Here is a 19,044-nt window from a genome sequence, read left to right as displayed (position 1 = left end):
ATAATACATTTTTGCTTAAAATTTTCAAGGCAGGGGAAGCTGGATGTGGTTCATTAATTGTGACAAAGATACTAATATGAAATGTTAATAGGGAAAATGGGGTATGGGTATATAGGAGCTCTTGGTATTACTACTTCACATTTTTTGTTCTGGAAAACTATTCTGAAATGTTAAAAAATAAAATAAAATTTCAAGGACAGGCACAGTATCCCCTATCAGAACACAGGTTTTTGAATTCTGGCTTCTAGGTTTCCTATCCAGATTCCTGCTAATGAACAACTTGGGAGGCAGCAGATGATCGTCGGAGTACTTGGGTTCCTGCTACCCACATGGGAGTCCCAGATGACAATCCTGGTTCCTGGCTTTGGCCTGGGCCAGCCTCAGCTGTTGCAGGCATTTGAAAAGTGAACCAGCAGGTGGAAGATCTGTCTCCCTATCACTCTGCCTTTCAAATAAAATTTTTAAAATATTTCATCCCTTAAAAAGCATATTCCACCCCCATCCTAATGGGATTTGCTGCTCCTGCTTCCCTGCCTGCCCTCTGGCAAAGTTTTAAAAGGACCTGTTCCTGAACACATGGCTCACGTGTGCGTGCACGCACTCGCTCTCGCTCGCTCGCTCTCTCTCTCCTCTCTTGCTCCCCTCGCTTTTCTCTTGTCTCTTTCTTTTTCCTTCCTGGCCCTTCCCTCTGGCCTGCTGGGTTTTCTCCAACAAACCCTTTCCCTTAAAAAAAAAAAAAAAAAAAAAAAAAAAGCATAATTCAGCTATCTGAAAATTCAAATTTTTGTTTCTATCAGTGCCAAGTAGAACACTCATCTGATTGGTGCTAGTTCTACTCATCATTATGGGAAGAGCAGTTCACAAATCTGTCACTGTTATCTGATAGCCATACTGAGCAAGACTTTCTTGATAGAACTCCCAAATCTAGAATATCTCTAGGCTAATGATTTTTATTTTATGATTTTGGCTTCAAATCAGGTAGCTTTTGTGGCAAATATAGGGTAATAGAAACCTTTGGATTTATTTCCTAACAGTAGAAAACAAAAATTACTAACTTCAGTAATGCTATAAATCTTCCTTTTTCCATTGGTTCACCCCCCAAGTAACGCACCGGCTGATCCGAAGCCAGGAGCCAGGTGCTTCCTCCTGGTCTCCCATGTGGGTGCAGGACTCAAGTACTTGGGCCATCCTCCACTGCACTCCTGGGCCACAGCAGAGAGCTGGACTGCAAGAGGAGCAAGTGGGACAGAATCCGTAGCCCCAACCAGGACTAGAACCTGGGGTGCCAGCGCCACAGGCAAAGAATTAGCCTAGTGAGCTGCTGCACCAGCCTGCCTTTTTTTTTTTTTTTTTTTAATTTTTTAAAGATTTGAAAGGCAGAATTAGAATCTTCCATTTGCTGGTTCACTCCCTATATGGTGCCAATAGCCAGGGCTGGGCCAGTCTGAAGCCAGGAGCTTCATTTGGGTGTTCCATGTATGTGCAGGGGGCCCAATTTAGGCCATCTTCTGCTGTTTTCCCAGGCACACTAGCAGGAAACTGGATGGGAAATGAAGCAGCCAGGAACCCAACTAGCACCCAGTTGGATGCCAGCATTGCAGATGGTGGATTAACCCACTACGCCACAGTTCTGGTCCCAGTAGATATGATCTTGAATGAGTGAGCCATCTTCAGTTTCCTCTGTAATGTCCTTGCTTATAGCATCATTTTAAGTCTATGTAGTCAATAAAACCAGTAAACCATAAGGAAAAGTTGAGTACAACATATTCAGGTATTAATGACTGGAGATTTAAGTTTTAATGTTGGCTGATAGAGCCATCTGGTGTCAAGATTGTGGACTCTTGGAATGTATCACCTCTCAAGAATTATCCTCCTTCAAATCTTGCAGCACACTGCATTCCATGAGGCCAACTGACATGTGTGTGTGTGTGTGTGTGTATATAAACCCTTATTCACAGAACTAGGTAGGAATCATTATCTTGTGTTGAGAAACACATCCAAGTTCTTTCATTCAGGATAGCAATACTTTTAAGTCACTGCTGCATGCACGGCACTTCAGTCTATAAACACACACCAAATGTTGGCATAGCCGCTTTCTATGAAACTTGTCAGGTCACGCCTGCCTAATAACCAGATTAACATTAAGACCTTCTGCGAATATTTCTGAGAATGCGGAGTCAGAGCTGGCTTGTAAATGATTCAATAGATAATACCCAAGATAAGGAGCTAACAAGTATAGTGGATCTATTAATGCACCATATTATTCTTTGATATTTCAGGGAAAGCGCAGCATTCAATGGCCAACTACCACCTCCTCTAAAATCAAAATTTCTTAATCATGTGGTATATCAAATTTTTTGTTATAATTTAAATTTTTTACATCAGCCATTAAAAACCTGTGTAAATACTGTAATTTTTATGCTAAAGAAGCCTTGTATAACTCCCACCAAATTTCATTATGGACACTTCTTTCCAAACTCATAGAGCGACTTTAAAAGTGTCAGAAGCTTTCACACACTGAAGACAGTTGTTTTTTTTAATATTTGAGGGGCCAGCACTGTGGCATAGTGGGTAAAGCCGCCTGCAGTACCAGCATTCCATGTGGGTGCCAGTTCAAGCCTCAGCTGCCCTACTTTCAATCCAGCTCCCTAATGCACCTGGGAAAGCAGTGGAATATGGCCCAAGTGCCTGGATCCCAGTACCCATGTGGGAGACCCGGAAGTTGTTCCTACCTCCAGATTGCCCCACTCAGTCTCAGCTATTGTGGCCATTTAGGGAGCAAACCAGCAGATGGAAGATCTGTCTCTCCCTCTCTGTAACTTTCAAATAAATCAATCTTAAAATATATATACTCGAAAAGCAGAGTTACAAGGCTGGCACCGCGGCTCACTAGGCTAATCCTCCGCCTTGCAGCGCCAGCACACCAGGTTCTAGTCCTGGTCGGGGTGCCAGATTCTGTCCTGGTTGCCCCTCTTCCAGGCCAGCTCTCTACTGTGGCCAGGGAGTGCAGTGGAGGATGGCCCAAGTCCTTGGGCCCTGTACCCCATGGGAGACCAGGATAAGTACCTGGCTCCTGCCATTGGATCAGCGCGGTGTGCCGGCCGCGGCGGCCATTGGAGGGTGAACCAATGGCAAAGGAAGACCTTTCTCTCTGTCTCTCTCTGTCCACTCTGTCAAAAAATTAAAATTAAAAATTAAAAAAGAAAAGCAGTTACAGAAACAGGCCAGGAGCTTCTTCCAGGTTTCCCATGTGAGTACAGGGGCCAGCACCCACATAGGACAGCCGCTTTATCTGCTTTGCCAAAAAGCCAGCCCCACACTGTTGCTTTTCTGTTCAATTTTGTTGTACCCATCACCAGCCACAAATAACTTACCAAAATCAGAGTTCCTTAATTGCTCTGAAATACAATTTGATTCATAATTCATCCCTCTGGAAAAATACAATGCTACCTCATCCTTGAATTACAATATAATTCAAACCACCAACCTCATATAGTTATGCCTCTAAATTCTACTTTATTGGAATTGACATTTGATCTTACTAAATGTGGGGGTAAAAAGCTCAATATTGAAATCTTACTGGAATTTAGTCAATTAATTGTGGCACAGGTTAAACTACTGCATGCAAGGCCAGCATCCTTATCCCAGTGCCAGCTCAGTCCCAGCTACTCACTCCACTTCCTCTTCGAGCCTGGGAAGCAGCGGATGATGGCAAGTACTTAAATTCCTGGATCCAACCTGGCCCAGCCCTGGCTACGGCAGTCATCTGGGGAGTAAAGCAGTGGTGGAGAGAAGACCTCTCATTCTGCCTTTCAAATACATTTTTAAAGGATGAGGTCTATGTTATCTGGGATTTGTCCCTGTTGTAACCAAGAATATGGTGAAAGTTATGTGACTTTGAGTACAAATTTGTTCCTTGCATTAGAGTGCCCTTGACTATTTTACATCCAGATTATCAGCCCTTTCTAAATGCTACACCCAAGGGCCTGAAGGGAAAACTGCATTGCATTACTTTCTGAACAACTTTAAAAATGTTTGACCTTACACCTGTCACCAAATCAGAGACATTCAAGTATGCTACTTTCCCCAGGTCATTCACCTATTTCAATTTAGGACTTTAGGACATGATTCCTAAATGTACAGAGACAAAACTTGAGACATGATAATTTGTGAATAGGGATTGAAATATTCAACCACTGATGGTTAGCTTGAATTTGTACCTTGAATTTTTACACTTGGGTTCTTTCAATCCTGTTTTAGGATTAAATCTTTTAATAAAAACCAGTGTTTGGTTTTTTTATTTACTTTGCAAAGTCAGAGTCTTCCATCTGCTGGTTCACTTCCAAAATGACAACAGCTGGGGCTGGGACAGGTCAAAGCCAAGAGCTTCTTCTGGGTCTCCCACGGGGGTGTAGGGGCCCAAGGACTTGGGTCATCTGCTGCTGCGTTCCCAGGAGCATTAGCAGGGAGTGGATTGGAAGTGGAGCAGTCGGAACATGAACTGGCACCCATATGGGATGTTGGCATTGAAGATGATGGCTTAACCAACTCTGTGCCATGGCACCAGCCCCTAAAAACTCTAGTTTTTAAAATATCAAGTCACAGACAAATCATGAACAGATAGGTTTATTTCAACAGTAAGTTTGAAACTCTTGCCTTTAAGCAAGGGTACTACAGTAATTTTATCAGGAATAGACAATATCCTACACTGTCAAATATATAAAAGTTCCTTTTGCACTTTTTTCAACACTGATCAACAAGCAGATTCAGTCCACATTTGCTTCGATCTATCTACTGAGTCAACCCAAGCTTCTTCTTCAGAGACTCTGGCATCTCAGGTGGAGGGGGGCGAGGGAGTCTGAAGTAGACCTTCACAGAGTCATAGATGAACCACTGTAGTGCAGTCAGAGTACCAATCATGATGATACGGGCAAAGAGTCCCTTCCATACACCTGGATCAAACAGGAAATATGAATGTAGGCATGCCATATACCCAAAACCAATGTTCTTCACAGGAAATTAAAAAAAAAATAATAATAATCCTACCTTTAAATCCAAGTCTCTGGAGAACCTGAGACGCACTGCTACCTTTCTCTTTATTTAACACAGATACCACAGAATCAGCAGGGTGAGAAACAATTGCACAGAAGACTCCAGCTGGGGGGAAAAAAATGATTCAATACAGGGTTAAAAAATTTCACACTACAGACAACTGTCTTTTTTTCATGATTTCTTTCCTTTAGTTATAGAATCATTTAAAGATTGGCAAGGTTATAAAGCAGTCTATGCTATGTAAAAACAACCTTTAAGTTTTTATATGAAATTTTAATCAACACTTCTTCCTGCATTAAAAATGTATTCTTAATAAGCTAAACAAAACAAAAAATGCTACAGTAAAAGAAACACATTCCCACGCCTAATAATGACATTATCACAAAATTATCAGGCAAACCTGAAAGCAATCCTTACAGGAAATAATTAGAAAGTACTTCTTAATCTAGAAGGTACATAAAATGTTACAGGAAATCAACTGACTTTATAACCTTTGGAATATTTTTTCCTCAAAGATGTCAACATGGAAATTATCTGCCCATAATTCTACAGACAAGTGTGTTCTAAAGAATTCATACCTATGTAACCTGCCACAAACGTTACAACCAGCTGTTCTGGCTTTGAACATTCACTTCGGGGCTTAGGAACCACAAACTTGTACAATGCTTCAACAGTACGTTCAAAGCAGGCAAACTTCATCATGGTGTATGGTATCTGTCTCATCCAGAGAGGAGCAACGCCCTTGTAGAATCTAGGTAATAATGAAACTTAGTTACATGGTTGCAAATATTCATATAGCACCGAGTTTCATCATTAACAGAAGTGTCCGCACACCAGCCTAGTCCTGATAGTGAAAACTGACAGCATTACTGCATGTCATTTCTATCAGAACATTAGACTAACATGCAGGTATATTTATCTCACATGCCAATGACTCAAGCACCTTTGACTATACAACCAAAAAAGTTGCTGGATGTTTCTTTAACTGGAACTACAAGAAACAAGAAGTTTACAAGTAGAACTCAGTTTAAGATTCATCCACAAAGGTGGATCTAAGGAAGCATGTTGTGGCCTTATAGCTAGATTGCAAAAATTTTAACAAGTCCTCCCCCCAAATTAAAAAAGTACATGTTTAGGTCAAATATCAAAATCATTTGCAGAGTAACAAATGGTTCTTACTTGAGGGGAAAAAAAGTTAATTCAGGACATGAACCTTGTATTAACTTATCTTACCCCTAGAGTTTATGGGCCACCTACAGGTAACTAGAAGTTAAATAACATAACTTTAAAAAGACCCACAAAACACTCTGGTGAGCTTACTGCCAAAAAAGTTACCCCCAAAAAGTATTTTTAAAACTATAAATTTAGTGAAGTGCTTACTTACGCTTTTAGACCTTCTTCCTTATACATTTTGGGAGCTGCATCCCTCAATGTGTTGGCATAACCTGGCTGGGTTTGAATTCGAACCTTAGTAGCTTCCATTGGAGCCAGGGCAATGTCAGCAAAGAATTCAGCACTAGCAGAGGCAGCCAAATATAGTGATGTGCGCCACAGATAGGCATTCTCCTAAAATACAAAACATAAGGAGACATATGAATTGTTACATCTGTTTAATTTAACCACTAGGTTGTCAGCCATTTTAACAGTATTTCTTACCACACGGTCCATGGATAACATACATTACACTGAATATGTTGTTTTCAGTTTCATTAACTTAACTATACAACAATGTGAACTTTTTTTGAACATCTATCTAGGTGCCAAGTACATGTGTAATTGGCACTGGATCTAAACAAATGAATACCTAAGACCTTCTTTTAAGGAAAAAAAAAAAAAACTCAAAACTCAACTTAGGCAAGTGACAAAGTGTATACAAAAGGCACTGAAATTTAGTGAAATATTGTTTCTCACCCTATCTCTGACAGCAGTCTTATGATTTCAGGCATGTTGCCCATTCTTCCTGGGACCATTTCTCCAGTTGTAAAACATGGTGAGTCACACAAAAGTAACTAGGATCCTTTTTGATATTTAACTTTTAAAAACACCCAGGACTTTCAATTTCAAAGTTAAATCACATACCTCTCCAAGCATGTTGCTGTACAGGACTTTGAAGACTTCATAAAAGCCAAACTTGCAGAGCCCCTGCATAGAGTAGCCAATGAAAGTCGGAGCCCATCCTTTAGCCAAACCACGAACACCATCCTCTTTAAGTGTAACTGAGAATCCATTAAATATGCCCTTGTACTTCTGAGGGTCCACCTTTATTTAAAATAAGAAAACAAATCAATTAGCTGTACTTTTCATACACAATTACATTACTACCAGTTTTTCTTTTAAAATAAAATTTCAGTAACTACACAAAAGGTCAACATGAATTCACCGAATATCTAATAGCTTAAAAAATATATAAGTATTTATTAAAGTCTAGTTCTGAATCAAACTAGGTCTTGGAGGGATAAAGAGGGTAAAATTCCCTCAAAAATATATAACAAAACTAAAGAGATTTATCACCAACTCCTACATTTTAAAATCTATAAAGATACGTCTGTATCCCCAGTATATGGTAACCCGTTAGAATTAATAAGTTTTGTGAACATTAGACAATCAAACTAAATACAAATTTATAAGACCTATCAACACAATGAGAATCTTAAGAAATTAAATTCACTTCAAGAAACAAGCATAAAAGATTTCAGTGAAGATATATTGCATATCCATTCTATTAACTAATAGAAAACAAAAAAGCTTATCTCACTATTTCTGCCAGTACTAAAAGGGCTGGTATACATCACCTTCCTCTCTCTCCCTCCTAATATTTCACCTTCCTTTATCTTTTAGGTAAGTAGACTTCTAATCCTGTTTGGGACAAATAAATTTTTGATGTTTGATTATTTTTGTTTCAATAATTCCAAGTAAAAGTCTATAAGAAAACATTTATGTAAACGTAAATACACTAGGCTATCCACATCAAATTTTCCTAGTAAGATGTTATGAGCATTTTTAAGACTGTGTTCTTTGCCCTGGTCTTTAACAGTCAGGGACACGAAGTTACTTCAAATGAAAAACATAAAAACTGATTACCCACTCTGATATGTAACTGCTTATGACTATTTGGAGCATAAAAAACTAGTGTCTTAAACAGAAACTCTGGCTAGTTCTGAACAGCAACAGTAAAGAGCCACTTATAGCCGAAGTCTTGAGAGTGAAAAATCTGCCCACACTTTTTACAAAAGAGGCATTTCTTGAATTTAAATCACTAATAAAAATAAAGATCATCAAGTTATAGAAATTAGGGTCTGGTTTCCTACTGAACTTGCTAAAAATTATGTCTTCAAAGTCTCATTTGTGATTAAGATTTAGAACCCAGTCACATGAAAGAACTTTCAACACTGTCATCTCAATACAAACCTGCATACGGCATTTCACTAAATCCAGGGGAACGACAGCAGTATGTGTCAGCCCACAACTTAAGACCCCACCAAAGCCACACAGTGCATAAAACTTCATGGAGCCATATTCACAACTGTACTCTGTAATAAGACAAGACACACCATGCATTTTAATTTAAAACTCAAGTTATCGGGTCATCAACTTACCTTCTGGACAGTTAGGTTTTCACACAGCTTGTTAGTAGACTACATCTTACAACTTAAAGGCCATGCTTCCACAATATGCTTTAGTCCAGCATGCAAAACAAACCTGCATTCTGCATTTAACCAGATCTAGAGGAACCAATGCTGTATGTGTTGTGCCACAGCTAATAATTCCTCCAAGTCCACAAAGGATAAAGAATCTGCCAGATCCATAGTCACAGCTATACTGCTCTGTTTGATTGGGAAAAAAAAAAATCAAGTAAGTACTTCAGAGTTGACTCGGGCCATGGGGAAGAAAGAAAACGATGCTTCCCTGTGATACAGAACTGTCACAGCTGCAGAGCTTTGGAAACTTTTTACAATTAAGTGGAAAGATAATTCTCCAGTGAATAACAAATTCACTACCAAAACCAGATCACTTAAAAAAAAATCACAAGAATTCTATATTTTTTAGACACTAGCTACCTTATTTTGCTGTTAACTTTAAAAAGCTTTTTCTTCAACCTTTTACAATTAAAAAATGAAACTTCATATTAACAGCTGCCAAGAGCACACTTCAAAGTAATTAACAAGCTCAGAGCATTCAACAAGTTTAAATCTTGGAAACAACTGCAAAGTCTACCTCAGCCACTACCCAATTCTATTTCCACTTAGAAACTCCAACATAAAACAAGCTAAATTCCTACAACCAAGTATGTTTAATACAGAGACATTAGCTTTAACTTTTTAAAGTTAAAACACAGAAGGACAGCATACGGACTTTTTATCCACACTATAAACACAACAGAAGCACATGAATAATTGAGAAGAAAAAAAAAGGCTTTCAGATTTTACAGGCACAATGTAGGTAACATTCTCCCGACTCCTACAATTCGGTTTTCAGGTTTCTCTGAAGGTACATTCCACTAAGATTGAAAAGATACACAATTAGGTTTAGTCCAGCCACCTGAATCCCACGATAAGACCAAGGAACGCCCACCGCGAAAATCCTTTCTATTGCTTAAGTGGGGCTGCAGGTCACCCGCTTCCTCTACGAGAAGAATTAAAACAGGAGACCCAGTTATCGCATACAATTAAGTGGAAAGAATGACGGATCTTGCGGCAACTAAGGTAAGACTGGAAACGCTTGAGGAAGGGGAAGGAATTTAAGACCAATCAAGTAACAGGTAATACAGCTAGAACTGTGGGTGGCCAGGGACTAGGAAGGTGACATTTAACATCTACAGTCTGCTGACCAAGCGGCCTCAAGTGGATAAGATAAGGAGCTACTCACGGCCTCTCTGCCTCTACTCTCCTGGGGACATGGAGGTCACAGAGGGACGCTAGGCCCAGTCCCTTCCACGCCCTTGAGGGAGGGCCAACGAGTCGATACCAGCCGAGAGCACCAAGGGGTGACTCCCTGGGCAAGTCACTGGACGCCGTCCGCAGCGGGCCGGGCCCAGGCCTCCAGGGCAGAGCGGACCGGCAGTGGCATTAACAACGACCGCAGCGGGGCAGGGTCTGGTCTTACCTTCCACAGCGGCGGCCGCCAGCTTGCGGGAGCGCTGGGGCTGGCCCGGGGGCCCGGCGGGGCTGCTGCGGGGGCCCGCGAGCCCATCGTGCACCAGCTGCAGGTGCGGCGCGTTGAAGGGGTTCGCCCGCGCCAGGTGCGCCACGGACGAGAACATCTTCCTAGGAAAAAAGGGAGCGGAGGTTAGAAGGAAGGCAAGAGGCCAATGTCACCGGCGCCCTAGGACTTCCCCTGGGGCCTTCTTCCTGCCTCCGCGCCCTTGAGGAGGTCACGGCGGCTTCCCAAAGGAGGCTTGGCCCGACTAGGCTTGCAGCCAAAGCAGCAGCCCCAGAGGCCCCCAGGCTCCACTCCTCGAACCCACTGCGGCTAAGACTGGCCACACTCACTCCCTAAGATGGCGAACACCCAACCGCTCGCTGGGGAAGGCTGCGGCTCACAGAGGCCGAACGTCCTCCCGGCCCTCAGATCTGTGCCCTTCGCGCGTCGTCAGCGTGACGCACGCAGCGCGCAACTACAGGAACGTGTCGCCCATTGGCCGATAAGAACGCTGGGGCCGTAGCGTCATCGCGTTCTCCTAGCAACCTTATCCCCGCCTACGCCCTTCCCAGCCCTTCCGGCCAGAAATGCGCAGAAGTGTTCGTACTACGCACGCGCGCATTCCGGACCCTCTTTTTTTTTTTCTCTTGAGTGGTGTTGGCTTGTTCTCATGACCTAATCTTTTTGTCTGTCACCTTCAGGTGTCTCTCCTTGACGCCAGGCCGTCAGTTCTTTCCCTGTAAGCGAATCCCAGTGTAAAGTAATTGAAAAAAGAAACACGAATGCTTGATGAAGTATTTTTTAGATATTGCCGTTGGGACATTAAGGTGGTATTTTGTCACAGCTTCTGCCAGTGTAGTACTTTCTTTTTAAATTTGGTTCATTGACATTAAACAAGCATGTCTGCATCTTCCATTAGACTTTAGAACATTTTAAATGGAAATGTGTAGCCAGAATTCTTAAGTTAGAATACTTGCTGCTTCATCACAAGAATCGACATAACAAGAAAAATCATGGAATAAATGCTTTAACATCTAGCGATACAGAGGTGCACTAGAGTGAAAGTGAAAGCGGAGTGTATGTGGTTGGAAATTTTTCATTAGCTTCAGTTCAATGGAGTGAGGAGTTGGGGTTAATTGGAGAGCGTTTAATAGGGATCAAACCTCAGATCTTGAGAACATAACCTTGGGAATTTACTTTATCTCATGAACCTGCTTCTTAAATTTAAGATGGGGCCAGGGCCAGTCTCTGGGTCCTCCTGTTCAGTTACACAAGGCCTGATTTAGTCCTCTGCTGTTACCGTTTTGACATTTTTTAAAATATTTTATTAATGTATTTGAGAGGTGGAGTTACAGACAGTGAGAGGGAGAGACAGAAAGGAAGGTCTTCAGTCCATTTGCTCACTTCCCAAATGGCCTCAATGACCAAAGCTGGCCTGTCTGAAGCCAGGAGCCAGGAGCTTCTTTTGGGTCTCCCACAAGGGTGCAGCGGCCCAAGCACTTGGGCCATCTTCTACTGCTTTCCTAGGACATAGCAGAGCTGGATCTGAAGAAGAGCAGCTAAGACTAGAACCAGTACCCACATGGGATGCTGGCGCCACAGGAGGAGCATTAACCTACTGTGCCACCGTGCTGGCCCCTCGACGTTCTTAACAAATGTCTGAGTAAAGGGCCTCACATTTTTATTTTGTACTGAGCTCTGCAAATTATGTACCTTGTCCTGCACTGGAATAAAACCTATCTTGCAGAGTTTATGAAATTCCGTAAGATAATGTCTAAAAGTCTACAAAAGACATAATATTGCAATATTTAAGAAAGGTCCAATATAAGAATGAGATAGACAGACTTGAATCACAGAATGAATTTCGTTTACAGTACTTGCCAACAATGCTTTCAGGAGAATCTCAAAAGAGCTGTTACTAGTAAGGGGGATTGCTTTTGAATCAGGTTCTAGCACTAAACAGGTCCATGACCTCCGTCACATCCATGGAGATAGCAGCAGTCGGAACTGGGTTGAGACCAAAAGTAGAATCTGGACACTTTGGTAGTGTGTGTTAGATGAGAGCTGGTTTACAAGGCCAAGAAGAACCTGAGCATCACTGTGTTCTGGCAACCCTGAGCCTCTCCCTGCCTTTCCCACCCAGCAAAAGTAAGAAGATTCAGGATTAGGATATATGAAGGGTAGTAGTGGTTGATAAATGTGAAGTGTACTTAAAACACCAGATTGTACAGGGCCCCACATAGCAGACTGAGGAGTTTATTGTATAGACAGATTCACTAAAGATTCTCTCTCTCTCTCTCTCTCAATTCAAATTCACAGCACTTTTCTGATTTAAAAATACTTTGTCATTTAAAAAATCAAATACTATATAAAGATACATGATTGCAGCAAATGCTCCTCCTCCCCTCCTCCAGCATATCACGCTGGTTCACACTGCTGAAAATTTTCTGGCTGGAGCACTGATACTCTTCATTGTGGTGCTGCATGTGCCCAGAACTCAGGAAAGCTAACAGAGGAGGAGATCCAGTGCGAGTGGGAGCTGAAAGAGCTTCAGGCCCATGGTGTAAAGGCTGCTGTTTCACTTCCGCTTTCCAAACCTTACCCAAATTTCTCTTGTAGTTCACCATAACCCAAAGTCATCCAGGGAAAGGAACTCAGGAGGTACAAAGATGTTCAAAAAGTATATGGAAAATGGAATTAAAAGATAAAATTTTTTGGTGCAAAAAAGAATTGAAATCCATGCATTGTTTTTTGGTCATATGTATTTTCCATGAACTTTTTGGAGACTGCACATATAGTTCCAACTTAGCTAAATTGACATAGAAAAAAAAAAAAAAAACAAAGTCCATCACTTGTCAGCATGACAAAAATACACTCCTCCTTTAATGCACTCCCTATTTTACCTCCAAATAAAGACCAAACAACAAAATAAAGTTTCTCCTATCATGATGCATACATCCATTTTACAACCATAAATACAATAACCCTATCCCCAAAGGAAAATACAAAATTCTTTTATCCATCTTTGAAGGATGTTCTTTCTAGCTGAAGTTCTCTTCTAGTCAAATCATACTCCCCTTTATAAAATGAATATTGATATTTAAGATTAAACACTATTAAAATATCTTATGTTTAATGGTAAGAGAATGACAAGGGTAAAGAAAAGAAAGAAAATTGGTTAATATATCACAAATGTATGAGGGTACTCCAAAATGCTCATGGAAAATGGAATTAAAAGGTAAGTTTATGGGGCCAGTATTGTGGTGTAGTGAGTTAAGCCACCCCTGCACCATCCTGTATGGGTTCCACTTCTGATCCAGCTCCCTGCTAATGCACCTGAGAAACCATTGGAAAATGGCCCAAGTGCTTAAGCCCCTGCACCCATGTGGGAGACCTAGATGAAGCTCCTGACTCATGGCTTTGGTCTGGCCCAGCTCTGGCCAATGAGGCCATTTGGGGAATGAACCGGCAGATGGAAGAGCTCTCTTTCTCTCTGTTTCTCCCTCTCTCTCTAACTCTACCTTTCAAATAAAATAAATAAATCTTATTTTTAAATTGTAGTTTATTTTGGTCAAAAAATTTTAAAATCCATGCATAGTTTCTTTTTTTTTTTTTTTAAAGATTTATGTATTTGAAAGTCAGAGTTACACAGAGAGAGAAGGAGAGGCAGAGAGAGAGAGGTCTTCCATCCACTGGTTCACTCCCCAGTTAGCCACAACATCCGAAGCTGCCCTAATCCAAAGCCAGGAGCCAGGAGCTTCCTCTGGGAACCCCACACTGGTACAGGGGCCCAAGGACTTGGGCCATCTTCTACTGCTTTCCCAGGCCATAACAGAGAGCTGGACTGGAAGTGGAGCAGCCGGGACTTGAACCAGCACCCATATGGGATTCTGGCACTGCAGGTGGCAGCTTTACATACTATACCACACCACTGGTCCCCATGTATAGTTTTTCACAATACACACTTTCCATAAACTTTGAAGGCCCCTCATATGCGTGTATATCAAAATTTTTGCACCAAATTTCTTTTGGTTTTCCGTGAATCTTTTTTTTTTTTAATTTATTTATTTGAAAGAGTTACAAAGAGAAAGGCGAGACAGAGAGAGAGGGAGATCTTCAATCTGCAGGTTCACTCCCCAGATGACTGCAATGGCTGGGGCTGTGCCAGGCCAAAGACAGGAACTTCCTCTGAGTGTCCTGCATGGGTGCAGGAGCCCAAGCACTTGGGCTATCCTCCACTGCTTTCCCACATGCAATAGCAGGGAGCTGGATCCAAAGCACAGCAGCTGGGACTCAAACCAAATGGGATGCCAGCACTGCATACCGCGGTTTAACATGCTACACCACAGCTCCGGCCCTCTTCCATGAACTTTTGAAGTAGCCTAATATTTAAATCAAATAAGAATGTGTCACTTGCTTAGAAGTGGGAGGAGCTAGATACAACAACTTGTCCTTCCCCTTGAAAGAAATTAATCAACATGCTCCAGCCATCTAGATGAGTCACCACAGAGATCAAGGTCCTTGGGAACAATGACATAAAGCTGGAGGTAGGCAAAGCTCTGAGGTGAAACAATGGAAATGTATGGCTGGCGCTTTTAGCTGACAGCAAACTGTTCCTGAAGGCCCTTACTAATAGGGAAGAAGAAGCATTCGCCTGCTCAGTAGCTGCATACCAGGTGCCAGGGAATATACTAATTTTCCCCAGCAAAATCACATCTAGGAAAACAGCTACAATTGGAGTTTACGATAAGCTACTATTATTATCCAAGATCCATTTGTCTTCTACACAGTTCACATAGGCAGTTGAATGAGATTGTGGTAGGAATCATCACATCATAAAAAAAAATACTAATTATAGGGTGAGTTCCAGCTGCTTCACTTCTCATCCAGCTTCCTGCTAATGTGCCTGGGAAAGCTGTAGATGATGGTCCAGGTACTTGGGCCCCTGCACCCACATGGGAGACTCAGAGGAAGCTCCCATCTCCTGATTTTGGTCTAGCCCAGTCCTGGCTTTTGCGTCCATTTGGGGATTGAAATATTGAGTGGAAGATTGCTCTCTCTCTCTCCTTCTCTTGATATATACAACTCTGTCTTTCAAATAAATAAATCTTTTTAAAAAAGATTTATTTATTTGAAACCAGAGAGGCCAGTGCTGCAGCTCAATAGGCTAATTCTCCGCCTGCGGTGCCGGCACCCTGGGTTCTAGTCCCGGTCGGGGCGCCGGATTCTGTCCTGGTTGCCCCTCTTCCAGGCCAGCTCTCTGCTGTGGCCCGGGAGTGCAGTGGAGGATGGCCCAAGTGCTTGGGCCCTGTACCCCATGGGAGACCAGGAGAAGCACCTGGCTCCTGGCTTCGGATCAGCGCGATGCGCCGGCCATTGGAGGGTGAACCAACAGCAAAAGGAAGACCTTTCTCTCTGTCTCTCTCACTGTCCACTCTGCCTGTAAAAGATAGGAAGGAAGGAAGGAAGGAAGGAAGGAAGGAAGGAAGGAAGGAAGGAAGGAAGGAAGGAAGGGTGGGTTACAGAGAGGCAAAGGCAGAGAGAGAGAGAGGTCTTCCATCCACTGGCTCACTCCCCAGATGGTTGCAACGGCCGGAGCTGCACCAATCCGAAGCCAGGAGTCAGGAGCTTCCTCTGGGTCTCCCACATGGATGCAGGAGCCCAAAGACTTGGGCCATCCTCCACTGCCTTCCCAGGCAATAGTGGAGAGCTGGGTCAAAAGTGGAGTAGCTGAGACTCAAACTTGCTATGCACAGCGCCAGCCCCAAGCCTCTGCCCTTTCAGTGTAGCCAAAACTGCAAATTCCAGAATGTTGCTAACTAGGAACCAGCACTAGCTGGAAAAACCTCATATGGCTGTAGGGTAACCTTTAGATCACCATAATGTCATTATAACAAAATTCCACGGCAGGTATTCCCACTCCCATCATGCAACTGACACCATGATACATCTGATATTTCCCAAAAAGCTCATGGAAATAGACTGTGCTAGAGCCCTCCATGCTATTCTCCCTGTCTTCCCCACTCTCTTGAGCTGGCCTGACTTGCTTTTTTGAGTGTGCACTTTTTCTTTGCTGTAAACAAATCCTGCTTCCTTGTAAACCTTTTTATGTCCACCTTGAGTTTTTTCATATATGGAGAGAAGAACCTGGAATAAGCCTAGCCAGGAATCCCACAGCCCACAACAGTACCATCCTGAAAGCAAAGAACAATCCCTTATGTTCCCAGCTGACAGAATAGTGTGAAATAAATTTCTTTTATTTCTCAATTACCAGTCTAAGGTGTTTTGCTACAGCAGCAAGTATGGGCTAAGACAAGGAATTTGACTTTCTTTACATTCAGGGGACTTGGGATCTCTGCCCTGACACAAGTATGGGAATTGTTCGAGTTAAAAAAAAAGGTTGGGGGGGGGGCAGCGCAATGGCTCACTAGGTTAATCCTCCGCCTGCAGCGCTGGCATCCCATATGGGCACCGGGTTCTAGTCCCGATTGCTCCTCTTCCAGGCCAGCTCTCTGCTGTGGCCCTGGAGGGCAGTGGAGGATGGCCCAAGTGCTTGGGCGCCTGTACCCACATGGGAGAACAGGAGGAAGCACCTGGTTCCTGGCTTTGGATCTGTGTAGCAACGGCTGTGGCAGCCATGTAGGGAGTGAACCAATGGAAGGAAGACCTTTCTCTCTGTCTCTCTCTCTCACTGTCTGTAACTCTACCTGTAAAAAAAAAGAAAGAAAGAAAGAAAGAAAGAAAGAAAGAAAGAAAGAAAGAAAGAAAGAAAGAAAGAAAGAAAGAAAGAAAAGTTGCCATAACTCTCAACTGTGAACACTCAATTAAGACTTCCATCCACCATATTCTGGAATCTTTTCACTTACGCACATAACTAACTTTAGTTGGTTGCTCATATGTTTTAGTTCTAAGGGCATCATGGTCAATTAACCAATGCCAAAGATCTCTTCTGGTAAGGCCATATGGCTATTTTTTCTGCTACCCAGTACATTAATCACACTTGCCTGGTCTTTGACCAGTCCTTCACCCCAGAACTCCATTTAATTTAGGGAGCTTCTGTTTGATGATGGTAGTTTCTGTCATTATTCCTGGTCTACAGAGAATGGCTACTATATAAACTCCTCAAGAATTTGAGCTCCTCTTGTGAATGTATTTTCTATGACCTTGGTAAAATATTGTACTCTAGACTCTTTTGAAGGATATAGTTAGGAGATGGATAAGCACATATTAAAATAGTACATCTGGGGGCCGGCGCTATGGCGCAGCAAGTTAACACCCTGGCCTGAAGCACCGGCATCTCATATGGGCACCGGTTCTAGTCCCAGCTGCTCCTCTTCCTATCCATCTCTCTGCTGTGGCCTGGGAAAGCAGTGGAAGATGGTCCAAGCCCTTGGGCCCCTGCATCCACAGGGGAGACCCGGAAGAAGCTCCTAGCTCCTGGCTCCTGGCTTCGGATCAGCGCAGCTCCGGTCGTTTCAGCCAACTGGGGAATGAACCATCAGATGGAAGACCTCTTTCTCTTTCTGCCTCTCCTCTCCTCTCTGTGTAACTCTTTCAAATAAATAAATAAATCTTTTAAAAAAATAAAAAATAGTAAATCTTATCTAGAATTCTTATCTCTCTAAACATTTAGATACTATCAAGTGGGGGAAAAAGTCTGACACTTGAGTCTGGTACTGTGGCACAGCCCACTAAGCTGCCACCTGTGCTGATGGTATCCCATATGAGCACTGGTTCAAGACCTGGCTGCTCTACTTCTAATACAGTTTCCTGCTAATACATTTGGAAAAACGGCAGAACATGGCCCAAGCACTTGGGCCTCTGCCATCCATATGGAAGACCTGGCTCCTGGCTTCCACTTCATCCAGGGCACTGGCCATTTGCTGACATCTGGGGAGTGAACCAGCGAATGGAAGATCCCTGTTTCTGTCTCTCTTTCTCTTTCTCTCTCTCTCTCTCTATAATTTTGCCTTTCAACTCAATAAATAATTTTTTTTTAAATCTGACACTTGTTAAAGATCCAGTCCAGCTCTCTGCTGTGGCCAGGAGTGCAGTGGAGGATGGCCCAAGTGCTTGGGCCCTGCACCCACATGGGAGACCAGGAGAAGCACTCAGCTCCTGGCTTCGGATCAATGCGGTGCACTGGCCACAGTGGCCATTGGCGGGGGGCAACGGAAAAGAGGACCTTTCCCTCTGTCTCTGTCTCTGCCTGTCAAAAAAAAAAAAAAAAAAAAGATAGTTAGACCTAATGTTATTTGAGACAATCATGGTAGGTTTAGGTATTACTGCAATAGACTTTATTTTTTTTTTAAAGATTTATTTATTTAATTGAAAGGCGTGGTTGCAGAGAGGCAGAGGCAGAGAGAGAGAGAGAGGTCTTCATCTGCTGGTTCACTCCCCAAATGGCCACAACAGCCAGAGCTGTGCTGATCTAAAGCCAGAAGACAGGAATTTCTTCTGGGTCTCCCACGTGAGTGCAGGGGCCCAAAGACATGGGCCAGGCCATAGCAGAGAGCTGAATCGGAAGTGGAGCAGCCAGGACTAGAACCATAGCCAATATGGGATGGTGGCACTGCAGGCAACTGCTTTACCCATTATGCCACAGCATCAGCCCCTGCCATAGACTTTTGTAGTAGGGAAGAATGATTGGGCTTAACTCCAAACAAAATGAAGAAAAGTAGGGATTAATAGTCCAAGAGCAGGTCTGGAGACTGATGAATAGAAAAATTACCAAAAAGATGTGGTAATTATTGCTGAAGTAATTTAGTAGAATTCTTGCTGAAGGCAAATCAGGGTAACCAGATTATCACCTGTGTGAGGGATGAGGAAGAAGTAGATGAGGAATTTGATCAC

At 42.7% G+C, this 19,044-nt stretch overlaps 1 protein-coding gene and 1 non-coding gene across 7 annotated transcripts; both read right to left on the bottom strand.

The window, feature by feature from the left end:
- Positions 1 to 4,610: 4,610 nt before the first annotated feature.
- On the bottom strand, positions 4,611 to 10,643 carry SLC25A3 (solute carrier family 25 member 3). 6 transcript variants are annotated; one of them, XM_089308822.1, is made up of 8 exons: positions 10,593 to 10,643; positions 10,156 to 10,316; positions 8,752 to 8,876; positions 7,132 to 7,311; positions 6,437 to 6,618; positions 5,631 to 5,803; positions 5,047 to 5,157; positions 4,611 to 4,952 (listed from the first exon to the last, which is right to left on the bottom strand). In XM_089308822.1, the coding sequence occupies exons 2-8, from the start codon at positions 10,310 to 10,312 to the stop codon at positions 4,792 to 4,794; spliced, it is 1,089 nt and encodes a 362-aa protein (XP_089164948.1). In that variant the 5' UTR covers positions 10,313 to 10,316; positions 10,593 to 10,643; the 3' UTR covers positions 4,611 to 4,791. The 6 variants fall into 6 exon arrangements, with proteins under 6 accessions (XP_089164948.1, XP_089164950.1, XP_002711261.1 ...); XM_089308824.1 differs by lacking the exon at positions 8,752 to 8,876 and adding an exon at positions 8,461 to 8,582; XM_002711215.6 differs by having other exon boundaries at positions 10,542 to 10,596.
- On the bottom strand, positions 5,874 to 6,119 carry LOC127491237 (small nucleolar RNA SNORA53). Its single transcript, XR_007919823.3, has one exon. It is a non-coding gene; the product is annotated as a small nucleolar RNA SNORA53 (small nucleolar RNA).
- Positions 10,644 to 19,044: the final 8,401 nt, after the last annotated feature.

Source organism: Oryctolagus cuniculus, chromosome 11 (assembly GCF_051225735.1).
Source record: "Oryctolagus cuniculus isolate XC-2025 breed Fujian yellow rabbit chromosome 11, ASM5122573v1, whole genome shotgun sequence".
Taxonomy (NCBI): Eukaryota; Metazoa; Chordata; class Mammalia; order Lagomorpha; family Leporidae; genus Oryctolagus; species Oryctolagus cuniculus.
This window is presented reverse-complemented; position numbering and strand designations above follow the sequence as displayed.

What these genes read in the sequence shown, in the direction of transcription:
- SLC25A3 (XM_089308822.1), bottom strand. Translation starts at nt 10,312, where the DNA reads ATGTTCTCGTCCGTGGCGCACCTGGCGCGGGCGAACCCCTTCAACGCG. An exon ending in ACAGCAACATGCTTGGAGAG is followed by an intron (nt 6,619 to 7,131) that starts GTATGTGATTTA and finishes TTTGTATTTTAG; the next exon opens with GAGAATGCCTATCTGTGGCG. An exon ending in CCAGAGACTTGGATTTAAAG is followed by an intron (nt 4,953 to 5,046) that starts GTAGGATTATTA and finishes TGTTTGATCCAG; the next exon opens with GTGTATGGAAGGGACTCTTT.